The sequence below is a fragment of the Branchiostoma lanceolatum genome, chromosome 6, assembly GCF_035083965.1.
Source record: "Branchiostoma lanceolatum isolate klBraLanc5 chromosome 6, klBraLanc5.hap2, whole genome shotgun sequence".
Lineage (NCBI taxonomy): Eukaryota > Metazoa > Chordata > Leptocardii > Amphioxiformes > Branchiostomatidae > Branchiostoma > Branchiostoma lanceolatum.
In genome coordinates, this window is record NC_089727.1 from 5626727 (window position 1) to 5644301 (window position 17575).

A 17575-nucleotide genomic window follows, 5' to 3' on the forward strand; every position below is an offset into this window, starting at 1 on the left:
AGCTATCTTTATGGGCGTGGGGGACCTTTAATCTCCGGGGCATCCATGGAGAAAGACGGTGGAACCTTCAGTCGACCTTTCAAAGCACAGTTAACAGCGGTAATGCTACAATGCAGTGTCATTCTTTTCCCGCACAGGTATGATAATATGATGAAGTGTAGCACGAAGTTGCAAGGAAGTTGTTTATTCCGCTGTATTGCCCCAGTTACTGCTAAAACTTGCCAAATAAAGGGGTATCAAATGAGAGTTTGGCAATGTTGTAATGCGTCAAAGAAATATATTTACTGCCTGTGGAATTGTCTTTTTTATTCATCTGGATCACTTTTATTGCAGAATTTGGCTCTACTCGGCTTCGCTCATCTACCTAGACGTAAGCATAAAATTTATGGAATCACCGTCTGAAACGACCGTAGCCGTAACACTTCAGTACGGGAGGCAATTTCCCATAATAAATGATAAAGTCCTGGTGCTAACTATAGAAGTGAGATGGCTTCCTCGATAAGTCATCAAGCGGTGAATAAGCAAGGATGAACGACCAATATGATACAGTCTGTGACAGCAGATTTCATGATGTTGATGGTTATCTTAATCTGAACCATTATTACCTTGTACAAGCCAGCTTTTCTAAAAGAATATTCAGCTATTCCATTGCCTGCATTTTTATATTCATCAACAAGTGTAACCATAATATTTCATTTACATTCTAACAGACAGCCTCAAACTCATAGCTTCCAGCCGCATGGCCAAGTTCCTTGCGTCATCTCATTCTTCTTTCTGACTTGATGGCCAATACTATATAGTATGTACGTCTGAGGATCCGCCATTTATTATTTAACAGCCCGTGTGTCAGTGGTATGAAAGAAACTATAGTATTCTTTATGGGTATGCCGTTGTTGCGAACGCTTTGAGTTAATTGATTTTTAAACGTATGACAACAAATGATTAATGCGTAAGGAATTGCATGCCTTTTATCTAGCATATTTCCTTTGTACACACTATACATACCCCATAGCCCTTGTCTACAACCATCATATTTCTCCAGCAAAACAAAGGACTTTCAGTGAATCTACTGAAAGTGATGTGGATGGTATATTTAGGTCTCGAGTAAACTATATATGTCATATATGTATCTGCCTTATTCAGGGATCTCGTATGACATTTATGTTGCGACTATTACGTCTATAAAGCCAATATGTGACCATTGAAATATTTTGTAGAGTACATCATTACAAAAGACCGCATTTCTTACATAATCCTCGAGATGTTTTGGGTTCTTATATGAACGAGAACACATCTCCTCGAGAACCAGCCCACTCCATCGGATGACTTTTGCGCACTAACTCTGGAGCTTCGCGTAGTTAAACCGACAGGAGGAGATGTGTCATCACGGGCATCAAAGCAGCCGGGCTCCAAACATCCACTCAGTCTGAGCTCTACACGACCAGAGATGGACAGCAGCTCCACGATCCTGCCGACATCCTCACTACTAAAGTAAAATTCTAGCACCGCGCTTGCTCTTCAAAGCCCTTCCGGTGAAAGCGATTGTGACAAAGACGGTCATCTGTTTCCCTAGTCGTATTGCTGGTAGATATGGCAACGCCTAATGGCAATTTCCAATAACGTATAAAACCCACGACGATTCTAGCGTTGGCTTTGGCGATGTGCTGAGTTGTGCTACATCTGACACCCTCTACATACTGATAGAAACAAGCATTAACACACATGCGAATAGGTCAAATATGTGTATGACATGTCAAATATCAGAAGATGCTTAACAACATCGCCACACTCTAAATAATGTGGGGTTAACAATTATACATATGGTCGAATTGGATCTAAGTAAAATTAAATGAACATACTAGCACGAACGTTTAAATCTCATGGTATTCAATGAGATACATCTCGTTATCAGGATACAACCACAGCATCTGCATGATAAAATTTGTTTTTAATCTGGACCTAAAGATGTTAAAAGTGCAGCGATATCAGGGGGCTATCTTTCCTTATACATTAGTCTTGTTATTTTAAAGGTAAACTTTGTCCCAGGGATCAGGTCTAGTCTAAGTGTGGGATAGAGTGCCAGATGATGCTTCCCTGCAGCAAGACCGTTATAGACAGACTGAAGAATCGATCATATCCACATCTTTTACACTGTTTAGACTATAAGATATCCTACCTGGAATGCTTTTAATCCACCGTTTATTGAAATAAATTTCATATTTCTCATCCGCAGTGTGTGTAAGCCTTGCATGGCGCCAGAGGGTAATTAAGATCCAACCTGGTAACCTTATTAGAGATCTTCAATGTAAATACCAGATATGTATTATTTCGTACAGTAATGTAATTGAAGTTTGATATTTTGAAATTCCACGTAATGTTTTGGCAGGTTTTCAGATATTGTGCAACATAATTGGAAGGATGAATGTGTTACGATGATTAGAAAAAAAATCAGTATTCCATCAAGAAAACCACGTCCCGATTAGAAAGTATGAGATTTCCAGTCCATAACGGAATGCTGTGACTTACTTACTTGTTACTTGATTAGGTCTCCTCATCATCTGTGACAAATGGGTCAATTTGATTTTTCAAGGTGGAAATGTATTCGTTTGACAAAGGTAAACGCCAGGCTGCTTTTTAGCTGTAGATGTAAAATAACTAAGTGTTACAGCCCGTTCCACCGGGAATATAGAGTACCAAACCGGCGTCAGTTGATCATATTATGACGAAAGCTCAGTACAGAAACTTCAGATTTGTACATTAAGTAATTTTCTTGGTATTGTTTTGACAATTTGCTGGAATTGCAATACAGCTAATATGATAAGGTGCTTATATTATGTGCAACGGTTTTATTCGCTGGAGAATAAAAAGTACAAACTACTTAGACATGTCTGTCTGCATCAGTCGTAATAATGCTAATGGACAAAAGATTGATTACCAGTGAGTTCCAATTTACCTTACGGGCAAAACATCTCTTTGTTAAGCGTAACGACTACTAACGTCTATGATGGCTTTTAAACCTAAAACTTCCCAAAGGGGCCTTGTCTGACTGCAACCTTCGTTTCTTAATAATGTAGCAGCATAGACAAACAGACACCAACCATCTACCAGTAAACATCAACATTGCCACCAAAAAACCAATTGTATTGATTCGAAAATCACAAGAGTGAGAGATGCTTATCCTTTGTAATATGGGTTATCTTGTCTTTGCATCCACACACTGAATTGGCGTCGCTTTAACGCTCATTACAAACATATTGGTCAACATTTTTTAAGAATTCGTACAGAAGGATTGTTTGAGAGATCGCCAGCTAAAGAGGGCCTCATCAAAGGGAAAAACCAATAATGCAGATCAGCTGAAATGACATGCCTGTATCAAGCCGTGCCGTTATTACCGACCATAATTTGTTGGCCCCGAAGGCCATAAATCTGACGGATAATACAGTGGCCTGTCACCGGGCCTGCGGTAATTTTATTAACTGCGATAATGTAAAGGAACGAATCCTGTTAGGAGCATTAACAGATCTTTGCTCTTACCGAAACTACATAAGCAGCTGACAACGCGCCGTTTAGTCGTAGATTAGCGGTTACATCGCGACCATCATGACCACTGAACGGCGTGTACACAAAACAACTACTGATGAAGACTAGAGCAGGAAGCACTTACCATGTTAACTTCCGATATACTGTCAATACTGGCAATTTCGATAGACATCCCGATGACAAGCGGGTCCCCTGTATGAAATAAAGGGTACAAAAGTTGGCGTCACTATTGTGGTGTCAGGCACTGGTGTTGTCTCACGAGGATGCACTTCTACCCATACGTTATTGCTTTGTACTGGCATACACCCCAGAGGGGCCGATGCGGACCCAAACATCCCTTCAAATGTTCGAAACATGAAAAGCAGAATAGTTTTGTTTTCCTTACCTGCGAAATCTGGTCTGAGTCTGATGTCGTACCCGTGAAGGATCCCCCTCACCGTTTCCGTTACATTGGCCAATCGCTGGTACTCCTCGAGATCGTTTAACCTGAGGAGAGAGACAGGTAGGATGAGTTACCGGTCTCGAGCTTCATGTCCACAAGATAACGGTCTTGACAGTAACGTTAGAGGAGCCTGTCTTACCTTACGACCGGGATAATGGTCACCATGACTGCGGCCAAAAGGGCTAAATTGTGAGATATCCTAAGCCAGGGTCTAATCATTCTGGACCTGACAGACTCTCCCGAAAAATCAGCGCCGTACTCTGCGGCACAACATGGTCCAAGTTATCATCGCTGGCGCACGCGCACTCTGGTGTGTGTGACGTGAATACCGATCAGCCAGTAGCGCGGCGTCCTGTCCTGAACGCCAGGGCGCGAATCCTGTCCGGTCCCGTCCACACCGCACTCCCTCAGCTAACCCCCGCCAGGTGGACAGGCATCAATAGCTGATTAAGGTCTTAGCGCTGAATGGTGGGTGACTACGTTAGTATTCATTTTCACGCCCTCTTTTCCTCAAATCTGCGATTGCGTTGTCTAAATGGTGAAACTGCGGCAGTAATTGCCCTTGTGGAAGAACAAAATAGTAGAAAATCATTTGTCTCCAGTGTCGGTATGATAGTATCATGACCTAACCACCATTTCCCGGCTTTGGCGACTCTTTCTTTATATCTCGGTGGTTAACGGTAGCAAGGCGTTCTGTGCTATAAACATGCCCCACGGCTCCTCACATCTTTGTTCCATTACGCTGTCGCACAATCCGTAGTGTTTTACGTCATGCCAAATAAAGCCGCGGATTATCATCAATAGCACTTGAGAAAGGCACACCAACAATTCCAGGTGTCCGGCCATCGCTCCCGTACACCATACATGATACACTCTCGGTATCGCCGGCCGTTTCACTCCCGAGAAGTGTTCACACTCCCGAGAAGTGTTCAGCCACTATGTAATCTGTGCATTCAATCGGTGTCGTGTTTTATGATAGAGCTCTATTGGCGTATGTCTCATGGGCTAAGGGACGGCTGAATCGTGCGGCTTGGGTCCCCAGGCCAGGCGTTAAGCGTGCGCCGCTCGAAGCTAAAGAGAACACATTATCTCCTCCGAACGTCCAGCGAGTCAGCCGGGAGAGTGCGCCTGTGGGGGATACACCGTGCATTACCGAAAACATTTTTCTAATAGCTTCCCCCCCCCCCCCTCAGAATCGATATTCTCAACACTTCCAGGTCAAGGGATACAATAAGATAGAGCAACAACTCTCCTTGGCATACATCATTTTGAAGAGATCGTCATTAGTCATTAGTAAATGACACGGAACTGCTGAAGGCGCGAACAGGCAGCCTGGAACGCAACTGTGCTTTAATGCTGTCCTCTTGGAAATACTTTCTAGTGATCAACGTCGAGTTCCACAGACGTTGTTTGTTAAACGGTGAAGCAACACAACTGTAGGTATGGCACGTCTGTTAATGAGGACGAACACTACAGACATGAAGGACGAATGGGTGACCTGACATTTGAATTTTGTTCGTTACAAAAGGGAGAGAGAGAGAGAGCAAATGGTTTGTGTCAACTGCTGTTTGAAATCTCCCTTTAAAACGTCACACTGGCACATGTAGATGACGGATCCTGGCACTGGTCAGAGTGAATTGCTGTTTGATTTATTAGACGACACCAGTGTTGCAGCCATTTTTCTCCTCATCAGTGACGTCGTTGGTAAATTCCTCAGGGCCTTCTCATTGCGTTAGTCAAAATTCATTAACCACATTAGGCCTTATCTCTCTGCTGAAGGACAACCCATTCTCGTGTTAACGACTGTTGAACTGACCAAAATATGCTCTTTTTCCGTTGGCCAATGCTTTCCACAGATGGAATGAAGTTACGAATAACACCTTTTTGAGCTGGCGAACATTTTTCCTTAGCCTATGATCTTCCAGGAGCTAAGGATGCAGAGAGTGGTCATCCTTCCCATATTTAAAAGATTGGTATGTTTAAACAGGCAGTTAAGTAGATGTAACTACCTTAGTCGATTCCAGAGCTCATTCACAGACAGTGGCACTTATGCTTGGTGGCATGTCCACTCCATTCGGAATAAGTGGGTGAAATTGTCAAAGGCGCTTTCTGCAGCATCACTCTCACAGGGATGAATACTGCCATCGGAACCAAAACGCAATGGAGCGTACATGCGAAGCCTGCTAGCGAGAGGGATGTTCATCAGGGGACGGTGGAATAGCAATTATTGGCGCTAAATCTGCATAGCATGGCAAAAATTAATCTCTACTGATTCCTCCGCGCATGCGCACTTCCTGTTTCAGGAGTGATCCCATGAAGCATAATCAGGTCTGAAGAAAGATGTCGGCCACTCTGTGCTCTTACGTGACCGCCTGCGTCCTGCTGGCACTATGGAACCCGAGGTAGGTTACTACATCTGATGTACTTCTATAGCATCACGCTGTGTTCTACACCTGTATGACAATCACGAGACCAGGTGGGCTATTAGGCTATCTGTGAACTTGCACGTTCTATAATCAAGCCTTGTCTTTCTCTTGCGCGAGGTAAATCAGACCAGATTAATTTCTGCGCATTGTCTGATCCCGAGATTACCGGCTGCCGTCCTGCGGGACTTCAACAAAGTACAATTTAGAGAACGTCCTGTCGGAGCGTTGATTACATCTGATGGAATGTCACCTTTCGCATCACGCGTATCTACTACCGCAGGTTATTAGAAGTTAAGAGGTTCAATACTCGTATAGAACATGATATACTAAACATTGCGATGTTAAATACAAGTGAACTATATCTGGTAATAATCAATTCTTTCTTTGACACATTTCCGGCGAGCTGATAGGTAAGTGGGCGGGGGAAGTGCGTTCCTCTGCGCGATACGAGATCTCCGGTTATCGCGTATTTTCCACTAATCATTCTCAAGAAGCGCTTATGGAGGCAAATTGCAGTAACTGCGGCTTCGCTGAGAGGATTTTCCCAGGATTATCTACCAAACGCGTCTATGGATGGATTTCCCAATAAAGCTGACTGTTTAGGTATTGACTAGAGTCGCTTGCAGCTCTCTCTAAATGCACCCATAACATTCATCTTTCCTCAATAGCATAGTTGGCAAAACTACAAAGGTGACAATAATATATATCTGATTGAAGCTTCTGCTTCCTAGGTTGGACCAACTATGGTCTTACCACTATCTGTACCGCCTGCAGCTCGTCTGGCTCATATTAACCCATTTTTCTTCACCCAATCTGCTCTGTGACAACCGGCGAAATAGTTAGTACTGTCATAGACTTGTTCGCCATAATAGAAAGATACTGTGTCACGATGAAATACTAGTAATACACACATACATTCGATGTTAGTTCCCAAACAAGTATGACAGTTTCAAAGCATTTTATCAAAACCATTTATTATTTCAACTGCAACCGAACTGATTTACAACTTCATACTACCACATACATTCACGTGTTCTAACAGCGTTATTGTTCAGATTATTATTTTGCATTTGTGTTACACTATAGTCTGTGTCATGGCCAAGTACATATTTATACTGACTACATATGTTTATTAGCCAAACATTTATTACATATGTTTCTGCTCCCGTAAACCAATTCTCCAGATTCTACATCTGTCTTGCTCATTGTTGTGAAATAACATATGCTCACAGTGTTGAGTTATGATCGAGTTGTACTCTTTGATATTTACATCTTGCCACACCGATGAACGGAGAAGCACTTTTACTATCAGTTCTGCCATTGATACTCATTGATTGCTCTCATGCATGTAATGGTCTCGTGTATACATGGCACTATATAAAAATTTAACAACTGATATATGTCATTAGGCCGGTGCTTCATACTTTAACGACTAACCCAGTGTGAACTTGTAACAGCTCGTCGCAGCTGCTGAACCTGACGGCTGCCAACTCTACCGAGGTCCCGTCCACGGCACCTAGGTCTCTACGGGAGAACATCACCAGTATCCTGGATGAACTCATCGACGGGTACGACAACAGGATTCGGCCGGGAATAGGAGGTACCTAATTTTATCAACTTGCAATAAACTTATCATCATTTCTTTACTTCAGTTTCTAACTTTATTTCATTTTATCAACTATTACCCTCCATAGCTACATATAGAAATCATATCGTATGTTATCGAGAGTATCCAGTAGCTCTAAATGTAGCCTAAATTAGCCTGGTAGTATTTCTGTTTTAATAGTCGCTACCATACATTGTACAATGTACGAATATTGGGTAAAAAAGTTCACTTAGTCATTCCTATGAAATTTTTTGATTTGTAACTTAAAATTCATTTACGAAATGCTTGGCAAACCTGGTTATTCTGTCCAATACAAGGAACATTGACGTCAGTTGCTGTAGCAAAGTTGTGTCAACTAACACCCAGCGTTATCAAATTAACATTGATTCATTTGGGGTAAATTACATTGGGATTTGGTGGTTCTCAGTGTAAAAAGATATAAAGATTTCCTGTCATAAATCTATCTATTCTCGAAATATCAATATCCTCCCACAAACTCGCACGCCCACCATCCGGCCCAGATGTAGAGTTTCATCTCTCCAAGGAGGCTAGACTTTCTCCCATCCCTCCCACGTCTACCAGCTGACACCATCAAAAGTAGCCGAGAAGTCTGTAACGATAAGTCTTTCCGGTCCCTTTGGTGTTTCCGCATATTGGAATTGATAGTCACGACGGACTTGATATAGATTCTGCTTATTGTAGCATCAATTTCAACATTGTGGCGGGCTTTGTGAACTTAGGATGAATAGATAGGAAATAAATGATAATCCTCATTGCATATTCATGCCCGGAAGGCTAAATTCACATATGACCACAAGTGGTCCAATGGATGAGAAATATGAAACCTGGAACACTACTTTGAAAATACTACATTCTAATATGTACCATAACGTTTAATACTATGTACTAAAAAAAACTAAATACTATAATATATATTCATTGATATAGATAGATAACTGACATCCAGTCCCTGCCCTGTCCGTATGTCGTTGATAATCTAGGAGGTCAGTACCACACAGTTTGCTTGAACGGTTCTTTTCTTTCTAGTTCGGATATCTATTACATGAATCCGATTGAAACCAATACATTTAAGCGTTAAAACATTTTGTTGAGCAAAGTGTGTGTAACTCAGTGTACCGCGTCCTGACAGCTGGTGCCTGCGGGGTGCATATCGACTGATCTGTCTCCGGACTTTGGAGTGGCAGAAAATTGTTTGAAATGTACCAGTCGCACACCTATCTACTCTGCGGGTCGATGTTTTATTACCAGAGGTCTTCACATAATGTATAATCGACTACGTGCACTTGCTGTATGATGTGTAATTTCCTCATGCCACGCATCGATAATTTAGGGAACCCAGGCGTGCTTATGTAAAAGACAGAAGTATCAAACACACTCACTTGGTAAGACTGTTTATTTGATTTGATGATAATGTCTAGGTCAAAGTATGACCTGAAATATGATGTGTACAATCTATGAAAAGTGTTCCCTCTAAATTAAGTTATAGCAGATATACGTTGAATGGACACGTAGTAAGTACCGTTCAGACAAAACCTAAAAGTACTTGAGCGCATATCCCATTCCTCTACATGTACTCTAAAAACCTTTATTGTTATTTCTGGCATTTTGCCCCAAAATCAGTATTCTTACATAACTGCCTTATACAGTAATCAATAATATCGTATCGTTGAGAAAAATATGTCCTTTTCAATACATTATAATGTACATCATCTGGAATAATCCGTTGAAATTTCTCCATGGGCTCCGGTTCAATTCATTAAGAGATGACCTTTCGCCCTGACCCCACCTTTTGACCCCTGTAATTTAAACTTTATCACTATGAGGTCTGTAAATCACCAATCGAAGTGAAATAACACCTGTTTTCTTCGTCTATGAGATATAGATTTAATGCTGTCACCTCTTCTCTCGACAGTCTGTAGTAATGTCATAATTATGGTTATAGAATGTCCAAGAACAACATGCAGGACTTCGAGCAACGTCTACTAGCAAAACATCCCACAACGCAGGATATGTCTTAAGCATCGCCTTGCCCAGATTGGCAGCTTACCTGTACTTCTCATATAGCTTGACAGCGTCTAAGGAAGATAAATGATCTATATGCTAACAAGTGTTATATTTACAAGAGAGATTATCAAACCTAACTTCCACGTAGCGGATAATTGGTAGAATTTGCACCATGCTGACAAATGTTCGAAAATGACGTCAGAGACGAAGTCATTATCCGCGGGTAAACTTACAATTGGGTATTTCAGGTAATACATTTAAGCTACACGTAGGCTGACAGTATATACTATCATTGTTAAAATTCAGGTTGAAACAAGAGCGTCAATCGTTATTTGATCGTGTACAAACAAACGTGGGATTGTCACAACATGTCTTTCCCAATAAACATCTCCTCAGACCAAAAGCGTGGTTTTAGGTTACTGTTGGACAATGACTTCAATATGAGTTACCAACAGTGTCTGTAGGGTGCTGATTCGACTGATTTCAGTGCAAAATATGTCAGATGATGCATGGAGTATGGCAGATATATATCCAAATGTGATTCGGACAAGATTGTATACTCTCCTGATCCATATACATTCAAAAGTCCATGGTCTAAGGGCCTGCACCTGAAATGACGGATCCAAGTCTCCTGCCAACTGTTGCATGGTATCCATGCAGCATACGGATAAGTATCACAAGCATATTAACCCTTTGCCTAACGTTAACCTTACACGGCATGATCGCCCAGGCACGGGCAAAATGGTGGGTTTAATTAATTCAATATGACAGCTTTACAATATTCCAAAATACAAAATGTACGAATTTCCTTGCGTCATCTGACGGACATGTAACTCCAATGGTGGGGCTAAGTTGCCTGAAAGTTTGTCCTCACACTTGATGGTTGAGAGTTAGTTTGGGTGCCACAGGGTACATGTAGATGGCTTTGTTCACCCTCTTTACAAGTTACGAGCCTTTATTACCTTGTTCGGAAAATAGTCTGATGGTTATTGGAAGAAACACAGGAAATGGTTGACGTCTTCCTCTCTGTGGAATGCCTTACTACTGTACAGGAAGAGCCTGGGGGTATTTCACTTAGTCCCGTCCCTTGAGGACGGGTTTTGAGAGTCTTGTCGTTTGGATACATTGTAGTGAAGCACATAAACCTTGAATAAGGCACGTAAAAAGCGGCTTTTGCCATATATGACAACAACATCAATCATAGGGAACCGAGATTAGATCTAAAATGCACATATGGCACAGCTCTGGGCGATTATTTTGTGACATTTTTCATTTAAAACATACCCAAAGGAGAGTTCACCTTCCAGGTGGTCTTATAACATCGCTTTGCGTAATTTCAAGGGCGTTCTCAGGGCGTCCTCAGACCGCAGAATTCTCCTTGGTACCAGAGTAACATACCGTAAACTTAGGAAATACCTTCTGAGTATACTGCAAATGTATCCCCTGGAGTCCCTCTCCATTCCCACTATCCGCCATTGTTTATTGGAAATATATGACGAGATTGAAGAAATGACTCTACATGTTGTTTATCTGAATGTTTTTTATTCAAGAAAATATCATACAAGTAATCATGATTGTACATGGTAATAATAAACTAATAAAAAACAGGACAGCTAGTTCAGTTGCGATGAATAAAAATGATTAGTGCCTTTCAAGAACAGAAATTAAAGATACAACAAAGTACTGAACCAAGAATAACAATCTTGAATCATAAATGTTCACAAAGTGTATTGAAAATAATTATTTAATCCAAACATAATGTTAACTAAGATGGAGTTGAACTTTGGTAAAAATGAGTTTTAAGTAGTTTAAGCTGGTGCTGAAGGCTACCATAGTCCCCGACCCTCAAGATGACGATGGGACAAAGTGAAGATGGTCTTACCTTATACGTTTATGTATAACGTATCCATTACCTACGGTAAAACGTTGTTACCCAGACCTGTGCATTCCTTATTCACGGACCACAAGTGATGAAGGTATACCGTATATATTGATCGTTTTCTCACCGGATGACAATCGATAGAGTATCGGTAGCTGGGTTTTTATCACAAACCATTCAACTGTATTGATTTTGTAATCTGTTATACGTTTTGGGTCGAAAATAATCGGTATTGATACAGTATTCTTAAAACATCTCTTTCTTACATCAACGCAGAAAGTCCTCCAACTTATTTCTATTTCTGCTTTAATTTATTTCTGTTGTCAGCTTGGTAATTCCAAATATGTATGGAATTGATTTTTTAAACAAAGATAAGAAGTTACCCATATCTGTTCTAAACTCGAAACAATACAAAAGACTCGTCGATATCACTGATGCACTTATCAGCTGCCCCAGGCCGGACCGTTGTTCAGCAGACCAGAAGTCACCTTAGTCTTGGATTACGACTTCAGGGAGCTGACAATGGGGGAATTAGGTGGGCCAGAAAATTACCTTAGTCTGCAGCTGATTACTATCGCTATAAAGATTACGACAGAAGGCGAGCCGCGATCGGAAAATGCACAAACTTTGGATAACGGTCAGGCTCTGTTAGTTTGATTGCTGCTTCAAAACCAATGCCCGTTTTTCCTGGTGACGGCTTAGCTTCAAATTTGGAGAATGTAAAGTGTAAGGAATGTTTAATTGAACTACCCCATGTGCCACAACCTTACACAATCTTGCAGGAACGTCTTATGTGTAACGTACTTTTGATCCAGTGCTCGAGTCAACGCATCTGTCTGATTCAAGAACCCAAATGCTTTCACAGGAATGTGCACATTTTTGCCACAAACATTTTTATCTGAAGATGTACCCCACCAGAAATGTTACAAATGTCTATTGACGGGCTGTTCTGTTGGCTGGTTTCTGTGTCAACCGCAATCAGATCGGGAACCGGAATATCCGCTCCTTATGAAAAGAGGGCTCGAGAAATCGATAACTTAATAGGATTTACATTGCCATTTACAATATCGCACCTTTTCAATTTCAGGAGGACCAACGGTGGTGATGACAGATATCTACGTCACGAGTATCGGTCCAGTCTCAGAGGTGGACATGGTGAGTGAGAACGACATTACCATACACTGGGCTGTATACAGGCTATACGGGCTTGTCACTGTATATTGTAAACAAACCTTACCCAATAAAGTTTGGTGAAAGCAGACAAATGTGCAAGACCAATTAAAGCAGATTATCCTGTCTGATTGAAAAATAAGCACTTCGTTCAATCATTGGTTACCTGATCCGTCGTCTACATGTATGTCTATTATCCCAGGTGCGCACACTGCTGCTCATGGCTACTGAAGCTCATAACATTTCTTTTCTTCAAAACAATTTGAATCATAGTCAACTTTTAAGTTATAAAGACTTAAAAGTCTCTCCAAATCTGATGAGACAGCGACTTATCGATCAAAATTTCGATGTAGATGAATAATGGTTGTAATTAGTTCATCACCTTCCTAGACGTGGAATCTTTAGATGCCCTTATATTGCACTACTTGTTCAACACGATTACATCTTGATAGATGCATGCATGCTCCTCACATACGATTTCATTGTAGATGATAATCATTCAAAATAAGTTAAGACTACAAATACAAATGAGTATGCAGAAGAAGGAAATACATTGTGCACAACTAAACCAACTAAGTATTGATTTTAGGATCATCAAATTATAACGAAGAAATTGTTCATCTATGACGATACTCTCATATAACGGGTACATAAACGCCATGATATGAGTCTGATCAGACTTGGAAATTTCCCCCTGATCTTGTCAGCTTTGTGTCGTTAATCTAATGATGAGGGCAGCTCACGGTTCGGTAAGCTGGCGACCGTGCCGTATTGGAATGAACCCTCCTTCCGCATTAAACAAACGTGCGGTAAATTCTAATGAGTGATGTTCCTCCAAATGCCAATTCTGCACCTCCCGACCGTAAAGAAATCCCTCCATAAAAAATTCAAGGGTGAGCCCAGAGCATAATCGTCACATTAAACGCTCGTCTGCACTATTAACGATAGCGTTTTTGTGCTAATTCAAACGGGGACAGTTTTAAGACAGCGATAATTTCCAAAGCCTTGCGGTTTACGCCGTACCTGCCTATCATTCCGAAAGGGCGCCGGGTTATTGAGCACCCTATCATCATCATTTCTTCGCATGAGAGCAGCGGCAATATTCCAGGGTTGTTATTTCAACTGTGAGTGCTGCTGCCACTCAACAAAAAAAGATGCAGAGTATCATACTGAGCGATATTCTTAATAGTTCATATCGTATTACTATATAGCCATTTGTTCGTTAAAAAAATGTACTATATATATAGAGAGAGAGTGAGAGAGAGAGAGAGAGAGAGAGAGAGATTAGCACATTATTTCATGAGCAGAGAATATATGTACATGTACGTATCCACACTGTGCTAGCATTGTCTTTATGTTCGGTGCGCTACAAATGTATTGTTTGTTTTAAAGGATTATAATCAGACCCACTGTCATAAAGAGAACAGACCCCACACACAAAAGTTAGCAGCCGACAGAAGCATTTCGTAACATCTTCAACATGTTGCGATGTCCGGAGGAAGTAATACTAAGTTACTAGTTATTTACACAAGTGCATACACTTCAGTAAGATCTTACATTGCTTTTTCAATTGAAACATCATCAGGCACGCTATCATAAATACCGTCCACTCAACAAATAGTCAAAGTTAGCAGACAGAAACATGTCTTACCATCTTGAAAATGTTGCTATTCCCGGAGGATCTAATATAGGTTCTGACTACCACAGGAGTACACGCTGGACTGCTTCTTCAGACAGACTTGGCAGGACACGCGGCTCCAGTTCAGAGGTCCGCCCAAGGAACTCCGGCTGAACAACGTCATGTTGGACAAGATCTGGACACCGGACACGTATTTCCGCAACGGCAAGAAGGCCATAGCACACACCATGACCACGCCCAACAAGCTCTTCAGGATCCAGGAGAACGGAACAGTGCTGTATACCATGAGGTAGAACTTCTACATGGCTTTATTCTAACTTTTGGTTTTACATGTAGTTGTATATTGTCAACTTCTGTGTTTAGCTGTAACAATTAAAACGTTGAGTGTTTAGATTTCTTTGAAAATGTTTGAAACAGTGATACAAGAAAAATGTCTATTACTCTTATAGTTTTTTTACAACTTTTAAGAAACACGCTGCAATCTGCTACCAAGTGTTTGCCGGAATAAGCATCACGTGGCATCGCGTGGAATTGGCCAGTTCAGTGTGGCTACTTCTAATCATCAGTGCTTGATATGTACCTCTCAAAACACGGGGATAATCATGAAACTGCCCTCTGGGCCAACTGCATGGTATTTTGATCTTCTCTACGGGTAATTTATGCTCCAACTCTGCAAAGAGTATGTCAGATGATTGTGATGATGATGATGATGATGATGACGGTAATTTTCACGTGGAGACAGGTTCATGATCAAGGTCACCGCAAATCTCAGGCAAGTGAACTTATCGGAAGCGCCTGTTTGAACATCACACAATTCTGAGCTGCACATTTGACGTCCACACTGTGAGTGCTTATAGTCAACAACAACAAAAAGATGCAGGGCATCATATCAAGCGATATTCTCAATGGCGTTCCTACGTGTGGGGTTTCAAACGTTTCAGTCTAAACCGAACGGCACAAAGATTTATGTATAGACACTTAAAATATCATCAGGCACGATCCCAGTCATCTTCGACCAGTCGAAGTTTCTAAGTTGCGCTCCTCAACTTAGCGCACCAGAAGCCAAAAAGTGATTATGGTGTATCTAAACTTGCCCCCAATAGATTTCAATCTTTTTTCTCTGGTCCCAGATTAGATACACAAGAGAGGGTACAGGCGCTGATATAAACATTGATGCAAGGGAAGAGATTTATTTCTATCCTGGGGACGAAGATGGTTCGGAACAACAATGATGACACCAGCAAAAATGCTAGCTTTGAATAACTGCCAGCGGCAAAGTGGCGATAAGTCGCATCTCCACGTTCCATTGTATCAGCATCACAAGTCTGCACTTTTATATCTCACATTTTCCTCCTGGATGTATGAGTGATCTCTTGACGTCATAGCAGGGGACTAGTACTACACCATTGCTTTTTTCCGTAAGAATATGCACGTGTCTCGTAGACTTGTCCATGCAAATTCTAACAATCCGCCCCCTACAAATGATAAGTGGCAGTGTCACAACCATGAAATTGTCATTGTAAGTAATTTTTATTTTATTTTATTCTATTTTTTTCCGGAAACTTGTAACTCGTTTCCAAAGGTGTATCCCATTATGTTCTCTGCACATTTAAGTAGACAACAATTTATGAAAAACGATTTTTCTTTTCATGATTTGGCGAAGAACATTCAGCGAAGACGCATTACGGACATTGTATTGCTACATTACCCAAATCTTTACTTCTACCTTGATAGCAAACACACAAAAAACACTGAACTTCTGAATGAAATGCACCCCTGGTTCTCAAGGGTATGGCGGTGGTTTTTGGCTATCACTAAGAGTGTCACTCTAATTCCGTGTAAATTGCCCTGACATCCGCTGAGGAATCCAGTCTTCTATAGCTCTCAGGCCTAATCGATTATCGGCCAACCATGTGTGCGTAACGCTCGACCTTGCAGCAGTGCGAAGAGAAGTTGTATTATCGGGCGGTTTGTGCCTGACAAGGTCAGTTTCCTCAAGAAAGGTTCCGCTTGATTATGTGTGGCAGTTCGCACGATTGCCAGCCCAGGTGTTTGCATGCCCTCACATTTACGACGTTAACATCTCTCCCTGGAACCATGTCCCCATTAGAGGAGACATCCCATGAAATTACAGAACATCACAGGTACATTGAGATGCAATGGTTTGCCTCCCATAATGGTTTCAGGCAGGCTGACGGATCACATACGAATAGAGCCCTGAGCCCAACAGCCCCTTTGACGGTATAGAGGAGGTAGTCTACATACTACTAAATGTTCAGCAAATATTGCGAAGCGGACAAATGTCATTCGTATTGCAAAATCAATGTGGGTAAGGTCATCCAAGTCCACGTTACGGAACCCTTAGGTTATGGGATCCACGACGACACTAAAGCAGTACAAGTCTGATGTATACTGAACGAGCCATGTTTCTAGTCGGCAAATAGGCCAACTGAACAGACTCATAATTTTATTTCTACCAAGTATTGTGTTACGAACCTATTGCCTGACAACCAAAACATTTGAAAAATTTGTTTAGTCGATGATCGATCTGAAAACCTGGGAGAATCCCCAACAAAGACAGGATCCGCCAGTCGAGTATCATTGATCATCCAATAACCTGGCCATCTAAGCCTGCGTTGTGCGTCTGATGCACATACCGTGCAATTCGTTCATCAAAGTGTCAGTCTTGATGCTTCACAAGACTGGTCACAACAAAAGAAATAAAATTCTGGGCAGTGACAAAGCTTAACAGCCGAAAAAGTTTCAAACGTGTTTTCATTAGGTTATGATTTCCAGTCTCCCCTAACATTACAGCTAAAACATCCGACAACAGTTATAGCAGACTTAT

At 41.4% G+C, this 17575-nt stretch overlaps 2 protein-coding genes across 2 annotated transcripts in view; one reads left to right on the forward strand and one right to left on the reverse strand.

The window, feature by feature from the left end:
* The window catches only part of LOC136436235 (gamma-aminobutyric acid receptor subunit beta-2-like), a 24456-nt gene extending 20117 nt beyond the window's left edge, over positions 1–4339 (reverse strand). The window contains exons 1-3 of the mRNA XM_066430037.1: positions 4122–4339; positions 3926–4026; positions 3665–3732 (exon numbers count right to left, since the gene is read on the reverse strand). Coding sequence (XP_066286134.1) covers positions 3665–3732; positions 3926–4026; positions 4122–4201 — 249 coding nt within the window. The 5' untranslated portion in view covers positions 4202–4339. The remainder of the gene's footprint in view (positions 1–3664; positions 3733–3925; positions 4027–4121) is intronic.
* Positions 4335–17575, forward strand: part of LOC136436236 (gamma-aminobutyric acid receptor subunit alpha-6-like) — a 26678-nt gene continuing 13437 nt past the window's right edge. The window contains exons 1-5 of the mRNA XM_066430038.1: positions 4335–4450; positions 6286–6384; positions 7866–8008; positions 13006–13073; positions 14796–15016. Of these exons, the coding sequence (XP_066286135.1) occupies positions 6323–6384; positions 7866–8008; positions 13006–13073; positions 14796–15016 (494 nt within the window). The 5' untranslated portion in view covers positions 4335–4450; positions 6286–6322. The remainder of the gene's footprint in view (positions 4451–6285; positions 6385–7865; positions 8009–13005; positions 13074–14795; positions 15017–17575) is intronic.